At 44.5% G+C, this 8,617-nt stretch overlaps 1 protein-coding gene across 1 annotated transcript; it reads right to left on the bottom strand.

Moving 5' to 3' along the window:
* Positions 1 to 278: 278 nt before the first annotated feature.
* On the bottom strand, positions 279 to 7,143 carry LOC137914036 (protein odr-4 homolog). The gene is made up of 13 exons (XM_068757658.1): positions 7,023 to 7,143; positions 6,637 to 6,753; positions 6,284 to 6,376; positions 5,798 to 5,904; positions 5,695 to 5,731; positions 5,220 to 5,363; positions 5,046 to 5,141; positions 3,943 to 3,987; positions 3,745 to 3,864; positions 3,537 to 3,672; positions 1,664 to 1,867; positions 755 to 808; positions 279 to 378 (listed from the first exon to the last, which is right to left on the bottom strand). The coding sequence occupies exons 1-13, from the start codon at positions 7,119 to 7,121 to the stop codon at positions 308 to 310; spliced, it is 1,323 nt and encodes a 440-aa protein (XP_068613759.1). The 5' UTR covers positions 7,122 to 7,143; the 3' UTR covers positions 279 to 307.
* Positions 7,144 to 8,617: the final 1,474 nt, after the last annotated feature.

Raw genomic sequence — 8,617 nt, 5'->3', positions numbered from 1 at the left:
TTTGGGGAAATTCATTCCAAATCTGAGCTGCGGCAGAGTGAGCCCTCTACTCCGACAGAAACGGCGGCGGGCGCGGCATGATGTCACTTCCTGTGTTGAGCACTGAAGCTCGTCTGTCTGCGGTGTGGAAGTATTCTGACGTGGATGACAGAAACCTTGTGATTGAGGTGCTGCTCATTCTACAATAGTAAAATAGCGAGGGGGAAATGAAATCGGAATCAGAAATAAATCATTGATATTTATAAAAACCTACACTTTATACAAATGTGACAAGCAAACTCTTTATTTGATGGCGTATATTTGTTTATTAAATGTCACTGAGATAGAGCATTGAGGCAGCGGTGGCGAGAAGGGCAACAGCAGTCGCCATGGCAACACCTGAAAGAGAAAGGGTGGAATGAAGCGAGTGTTACAGCTACACCCCATTAGAGATCCAGGGGTTTAAATACAAAACACATTTATCCATGTAGTATATATGTGATTATTTTAATGCAGCAACTTTTTTAACGGGTCCTGTGAAAAAGTAATAAAGACAAAAACATAAAAAGAACTCCAAACGCAATATAACTAGCGTAACTTTGAATAATGGCACCGCATTCCCTTCCGGTGCAGAAAGCGGTCCGTCAGAACACGCAGGTCTTGTGCTCGCTACGCTAACAGAGTTTCATCACGTCCTTGCTTTACCGGGCTGCTCAGGTGACATTGAGAGTCTGTCCGACTCAAACGTAAGCTGATACAACGGAAAGAGTTTTACCAACACATTTGCTTCTTTTGGGCTCCAGTGCTTCCACGGGTCCCACAGTGAGCTCTGGAAACACAAAACACACAATTCATGAACTATAATACGTTAGTAAAACAGCTGCTCAGTGAGGTCTGTCCAACAGAGACCCTTCAGTACCGAGTACCTCAAAGTTGTACTGAGTTATATTCCATGTTCACAAACGTTTTTACGGCAAATGCACGGTTTATTAGTTCCCTTTTCTTGACTCCTACCAAACATTTATTAAAGCTAAAGCGGCTAAATGTTATTACTTTACTTGGCCAGCCTGAGAAAACATGTTTGAGAACATGACACTGGAGCTCAAAAATCTTGCCAAACATGTATTAATATGTCACAGATTTTCTGCTACATCCCGGGATATGTATAAACGTTTACATTTCCATCATTTTATTAGTATTATTTTCTAGCCTAAGAAAAATTACACTGTAAATAAATACTAAAATCAAATTAAAATACATGCACAGTATTGCAACATATAAAATACAGTACCTGTACAGTAACAAGATCTGCCTTCGGGGAAAAAAAGTACTTTGCAAAATCTCCCCTTGTCCGACTCGCTCACCCAGTTAGCATCGCGTCGTGTTCACTTTGTGCTTTTGTGAAAGTTTCATTACAATTTTTAAATATACCCGACTGTTACTGTATTAGAATACAAACATGCTTGTAGGTATGTGGCAAAGGGTAGTACAGTAGAGGGCTGGTGAATTCATAAAGGTACAAATACACACAAAGCAATAAAATAAATATGGTGCCGCTATTTTGCGTATTTTCACGCATCACGGGGGTCACAGAACGTAACATAGTGATTATTAGCTAATCAGAGATGTCGTCATGTATCATGAACAGCTCGGTCCATTCTGTGCAGACACACGCTCCCAGTACCTGCCGCAGCACCTCTCTCCAGGATTTGGGCAGGTGATTCCTGAGAGGTATCCAGGTGTTCCTCAGCCACATCAATGTCCAGCATCTCCTTCAGTCTGTCAGTGGCCTCTGCCTTAGCCTCATCACTGAACTGGTAGTCGCACACGCACACCGGCCCACATGAGCTCACTGGGCAGAAGATGCGACGAGGGAGAGCGAATGTATCTGAAAGAGACGAAGAGGCAGAGATGCTGCGAGATGAGCGGCTGAACATTTCAGAGATATTTAGAAATACCGTGGAACCTCTGTTCTCGAACGACTTGGTTTTCGACCAAAACGTTTGTTTAAATTGCCTCAGAAGTAAATGTTCTGCACTTATATACGTAGTGCTCTTTCCACCTTCGCGGTGCTCAAAGCACGAGGCCTCACATTCACCCATTCACACACCCATTCACACACACATTCATTCATACATTCACACTCCAGTGCTGCCGGACCCACCGGGAGACATTCGGGGTTCAGTGTCTTGCCCAAGGACACTTCGACATGCAGACAGTCAGAGCTGGGATTCGAGCCACCGACCTTCTGATCGCTGGACGACCCACTCTACCAACTGAGCCCCAGCCGACCGGAAGTCAAACAGATTTTTCAGTACTCGATTACAGAACTAGGCAGGATTGACCGGATGGTTTATTTAACTGTTTTTGGGTTGATAAAGACCCAAACCCACCAAAATAGTGTAATATGTTCCCTTTAAATGGCACGGCTCCAGTATACGGTAGACAGTGATAACGTTTTGGTTCAAATATTCTGACCAGTTTTTGTCTTAAACTCCAGAAATAAAATGATTACAGACAGACAAACATGCTGAATGCAATATTTCTCACTTTACGTGCTCAATAAATCTGATTATTGGGCGGAGTCAACATAACAACGTTGTAAACAGTAGCAGAGAGAAGCAAGAGTGATTTAGTCAGGTAGTGAATTTAAGTTGACAAAGTCCACACCTGTCAATCAGCCACAATGATGTGCTCGTCACAATAAGCCAGCCAGCCAGTGGGGGGCGCGGTGCGACGCCTGTGACCGCGGAGAAAATGTTTTTTTGCCTTACGAGAGTAAAGTGTAATTGCACATCCACTCCAGTAGTTGGCAGTGGCGCCCTGATTGTCAGAGTGCGCGCAGGGAGGATTAGCAGAAGAAGAGCGGTTATAAACAATCTACGGTGGGAGAAGAAGAAAGACTTGACTTCCTCATTTTCTGTTGCAGACTAAAAAAAAATGGTAATAAAGTTATTCTTTGTTGTAAGTTGATCTATATTTCTTTCTTTTTCATATTTCTTTGTATGTTAATAAGGATACAAGAGTGTTTTTTTTTTCGGGGGGGGGGGGCGAAATGTTTTTTTCTTCCTAGGGGGGGCGCGACAGAAAATAATTGAGAAGCACTGCAATAAGCCAAAGAAAGCCGTAGCCAAATCCCTACATGCCCTCAAAGGCCTCCATTAAAGGACTGTCTGCAGAGGAGCTCGATTTAATCTGAGGAACACGTTCCCGATAAAGCTGCTGCTGCTGCTGCTGCGTTCCTCGACGCGAGCCAGGGGGCGCCGGTGACCGGCTGCTGCGGCTAACGGTGAGAGTCACAAGTCTCTACGCAGCTCAACGCCATCGACACACGTCCTCGTGTGTTTGAGCGAACAAAGCGGCGTGGCCGATGGGGAGGGGAGGGGAACGCGCTTATGATGCGACGTGCTGCTCATGGCGACCCTTTATAATAATGACATCATCTCAGCACGCCAGAGCAGGAAGGAGATGCGACTCTAGACCAGCTGATGCGTATCGAGTCGAAGCTGCAGACGACCATCGGAAACCCGAACCCACCCAGCCCGACGCCTGCCTACCTGCAGCTGTTTGATGTTTGCCTCTGGAGCCGCCCCCGCCCCCGCCCCCGCCCTCGCCCTCCTCTGACATCAGCAGCTCTTCCAGCAGCATCTGGACCCTTGCAGCTACCGTAGACAGCACATCCCTCTTCAGCAGCTTCACACAGAGGCCGGTTACTGTACGGTGGACCCTCCTTCAGCGGCGCAGGTCGGTTCAAAGAGCCATTACCTTTTCAGCCAGTCTGACCTTTGACTTGTTGCTGTGGAGGTAAGCTCTGCTGTGGATTGCACCTCTGACTGACACGCTGCCTCCACACTGCTGGACAACATCTGATAGACTCTGATCATCCTAGTAGACAGAAATCATGGTCTGAGGTGTAATCATACACAATCATATATTTTATACAGTATGCGTAGTATGTCCTACCGGTGAAATGAGCAGTTGAACCGTAAAGGTCTGTCTGTTCCTCTTCTACAGTAAAATATGAAACATAGTGGTTATAAATGTACTCCAGACAATTCAGTATTTATATACTTATATTTTTACCAAGCTTGAATAAATTAGATTAACCGGAAATGTTAACTTACAAAAGTCTTTATTAGACACAGAGAAGTCAGGAGGCCACGTTTGGGAAGCCTCTCATGACCAGAAGATAAATGGATTCAATTCAATCGATTACAAAGTTTCTGATCCGACAGAACCATGAAGATTCCACAGCAGCATTCTCTCCATCATAAAACGGTGCAACACTGTGAGATCATCAGGTTCTACCGGGACATGCAAAATACTAAATGCTCCATAAAGATCACTTTCACTGCCTGAGCAGAATAAAGAGACGACAAGGCATCAGTGGACTAATACTGATCGACATGCATAGATGATTAGTGGGTCAATACCACACTCACACAGCAGAGACAGGATTTTGATGCATTTTAAAGAATAACCCTTCATTTAGACATTGGCTGATGACTGAACTGGATGTAAATAAAGTGATTAATAAGAATGGATCTGGATGATATAATCCCAAACAAATGTTTTATTTTCAGCGACGCCAGCTAAAAGACAAGATCATTTCAGTCCACCTCATCTGCACCGACTGACCATTGAACACAAAACAGTTCGAGTTAAAATGGATGTTCCTGTTCTGAGATGCTTGTTAAATTATCGTGTTCAATCCAGACGTGAGCAAATTGATATTTGCTGGACTCGGTGCAAAGCTTGAAGGCGTCTAAACTCTGGTTTTAGTGATGAAATTCATTCCAAGATGGTTGGTTTGAGGAATAGATGCAAGATTTTGAAGCATTAGGCTCAAAAATATTATAATTAATGATAAAACAAAGCACAACAGCCCGTCTGCAAACGACCTCAGAGAGGAAATCAGGTTTTGATTTTAACGATTACTTCCAACCTGCCCTTGAGTAACGATCCAATGACACTGCCAAGTCAGCAATCTTTATGGGGTATATATGCTGTATACACATTTATTTACTTTCCAAAATACTTTCTCGGTGTAATTTGATTTGTACAACCTGTCCGGCGAGCAGCTCGGTGTCGTCTGGAAGCGTTTTCCCTTCAAACAGACAGATTCCGTGCTGAATCTGGCGGGCCCACTCTTTCAGTCCTTCCTGAAACAAACCATGAGCAGGAAAGTTTCACTCCTGCCTTTGCTGAATATTTAAGGTGTTTACAGGATTGAAACAAACCTTAAGAAATGCATCCAGGATCTCTGCAGCACTTCCGCTGCCCAGCAGGGGTACCAGCATATCCACATTTACGCAGCATGACACCATGCTCCAGGAGGAACACACACCGGAGTGGTACTTCCAATCGGCAAGCTTGGCCATACTCTGAAACACCCAAAGCCACTGATAGAACTGACAACAGCTCAATGCTTCATATTTTATATATAAATATCACGCAGCCTGAGAGATCGGTTTCACGTTTGAAACCTCAGTCCCTAAATCACATCCTGTCGAGTGACGAGCCCTCTGATTAGTTGATCTTCTACACCGTTGGAATGTTTTATACAATAAATTAATAATAATTATATTTATATTTATATTTAATAGTTATTTTGAAGCCTATAATGCCACAAATAATTTTAGAGGCTTCAGCGCTTTTTGGGGTCGATGATTCGACTTTAATGGCTGCAGCTGGAAGAAACCATTGTGAACTGACCTTTGGATTTTTGACATCAAAGGTTCTGCAGATTGTTCTGAGATGTGGGTAAAGGATCAGCCACATACAGTAGTAGTAGTAGTAGTAGTATGCAAAAGGATACTTTCTGGTCTTGGGGTTGACGTGCAGTGTGACGCAGTCTGTGATGTCATCATCTGCGGGGTTCCACAGGTATTCTGAAGATATGAGCTTCTCCACTGCAAAAACCAGCTGGAAAAACACAGAATCAGACTCACAGGCACAGACATTATAGCGAGCTACTTTAAGGGACTTGTCAATCCCTGCTATACAGATACAATTCAATAATAGAGCTCTTAAGACTAAATAGTCTCCACCTTAAGTGACCGTAAAAAGATTTGTTTCCTACAGCTTGATACTGGCAAAATAGATTTCTGCCCAATTTAGCTCCACACTTCAGGGAATAGAGCGTCTGTGTTCTCTTTCATCTACATTTCAATCTATAATTTAAATGAGAAAAACACTCAGATGGCGCAGACCTCCGCCAAGCAGCTCATTCCCCTCCTAATTGGCCCTTCCATAAAACATAAAACCATAAAAACAATCATTACTTCGGTTCACATCATTTCACCTGGCTGAGCGTGGCTACTGTGTCCTTAGCATCTGCATCAGTGATCATAAAGACTCCCAGGACAGCGAGGCCGCCAGGCAGCATCCGAGACACCTGATCAGACATCCGTTAGCTAGTTGAAACTGTAACAAATACATCTATGATGAATAATCCTTCCTGCATTCCTGGTACTCTAGTTGTGCTGTGCAACACCAATAGACGTAAACAATGGCGTGTTCAAAGCCCAGAGATTAGTTCATTTGACTATAAATAATTTCATGATGAACCGTCCGAGCTTCCAGTAGCAACACAGCACGTTATAACAGAATACACTTCAGTAAAACCTCAAACATTAAAATCAGGATACGGTCTACCTGGCGAGCATGCTCAGCCACCCACTCCTTGTCCAAAGACTTTCCGGCGGTTGACGCGGACCCCTCCCTCGGGGGCGTCCGGCTTGCCATGATGACATAATCCCTTTGAGAAGAGCTCTGGAATGTTTAGTCATTCATATAAATCACTGTCTGCATGTCGTAGTGAGGATGCAAGACGCTAGCCGTCTCCTCCCGGGACCCAGCCAGTCAGCATGTCCTCCGTAAGGGACACTGTCCCCCACAGAGGACGTGCTGACTGGCTGCGTCTCAGGAGGAGACACAAACAAATGGTAAAAATAACATTTACAAGCAGATAGACAGAAGGCTGGCACAACACACAAACAGAAGTCAAATGAGCGATCGATCAAACGGGAGATGAACCTTACCTGTCCAATGAGGAGGCCCGAGACTGGACACGCGTGCGTCGCACCTAGTTTGGACAGGTAACCCTCCACAGCCTGCTCTACTGCGTATCCACGGCCCATCTCAAAGCATGGAGGTGATGCGTCACACAACAACTACAAAGAGCACAACTTCAAAGGAATGCATGCACTGTTTTACCCAATGACGTTGCTACATAAATGAAAGTAACAAGGCTTAGTTGTGTTCAAAGAAAAGCAACTAAGATTAAGATTCCAGAATATATGCGTGAATCACTACGGAGAATACCTGAGACGAAGAGAAGAACGATTTACTTCCGCTTCAATGACGTACTTCCGTCGCTCATCTCTGACGCGTTGGACGCTCGCCGCGTCATAAAGCCAGACAGCAACAACTGGCTGCGGACGCTGCACGTTTTCTGTAAAATGTCAGCCTGCAGTTTTCTAAAGCGTCTGCTTTAATTATAAACTTAAACAAATGATAATTAGAGTTTTCCCCCACCCACATCCTGCTTCTAATTGGCTCTGGCCCTGATGGCAACGAGTACTAGCCAATCAGAGCAGAGGCTGAGCAGGGCAGTCGCGCGACTCGCCTGGAAATAAATATATAAAAACAAGAAAGAATTTGTGAATTCAGGATATTTATTTGTGGAGCTTTACTGTGTTATAATGTACTTGGTACATCTGTTAATGTGTGATATCCCATCTCTTTTCTCATGTTTAATAATGTGAAAAGGTGGTTTATCTCCCTCTTGTGGTTATTGTCCTGAAGCGCAGGGTCCACTGCGCACAGTTTACAATCCATCCAAACAGATTGTAAAAACTGCAGCCGATTTATTTTCTCGCTCTCCGCAGAACCCAGTTTTCAAAGGCCTGGTTGCTTTTTTGTCTCGCGAGATCTGGCAACCCTGGTCCTAATGGGGAATTTACAACAGGTAAATGAGGCAATGAGGAAATGCCCAAGAGGAGGTAAACAGCGGCACAAAAGGTGCCTCCGTTTGAAACGCTGGCAGAGTCTCAAGCCCATGTTAATGATTTACTTACAAGAAGTAAGTACTGTCTGCAGAGGAGCTTGATTTAATCCGTGGAACACGTTCCCGATAAAGCTGCTGCTGCTGCTGCGTTCCTCAACGCGAGCCAGGGGGCGCCGGCGACAAACAGATAAATGGTCTTATTATATGGTCTTTGTGCTTATTACATTTTTCAGTGTGCTTTCTTAGGAAGGACAGCAGGATGAAATAATGCTATTTGTTGCCCTCATCAATTATCTGGCAGTGGGACAGCGATGAGGCTATGAGTTGTGGAGGACTCTAAAGGACAGTGAGACTACTGTCCAGCACAAAATGTTACTAAAGTCCTTATGATTTCAGTTCATAAAACATCACACTGACGAATGACAATTCTGCAGTAAGTACAATTTATTAGGCCCGAGCGCCTATACTAGGCCTAAGGGGCTATTGCTTTTGCAACGCAGAAGACGACAAGTTGACGAGCGCAGCTCGTCAACCCTCGGCATCCAACACACTCACGCACACACACACCGACACTCAACAGCACACACACACACACACCGACACTCAACAACACACACGCACACACAC

This window comes from Brachionichthys hirsutus, unplaced genomic scaffold (assembly GCF_040956055.1).
Source record: "Brachionichthys hirsutus isolate HB-005 unplaced genomic scaffold, CSIRO-AGI_Bhir_v1 contig_261, whole genome shotgun sequence".
Classification (NCBI taxonomy): Eukaryota; Metazoa; Chordata; class Actinopteri; order Lophiiformes; family Brachionichthyidae; genus Brachionichthys; species Brachionichthys hirsutus.
The sequence above is the reverse complement of the archived record's forward strand: the minus strand, read 5'-3'. Positions and strand labels throughout refer to the sequence as shown.

Excerpts from the sequence above, each read along its gene's own strand:
- LOC137914036 (XM_068757658.1), bottom strand. The coding sequence starts at position 7,121 with ATGGGCCGTGGATACGCAGTAGAGCAGGCTGTGGAGGGTTACCTGTCC. Across the intron at positions 6,377-6,636 it reads TGGCTGAGCATGCTCGCCAG|GTGTCTCGGATGCTGCCTGG; the intron begins GTAGACCGTATC and ends ATGTCTGATCAG. Across the intron at positions 3,988-5,045 it reads CCGAGCTGCTCGCCGGACAG|AAGAGGAACAGACAGACCTT; the intron begins GTTGTACAAATC and ends ATTTTACTGTAG.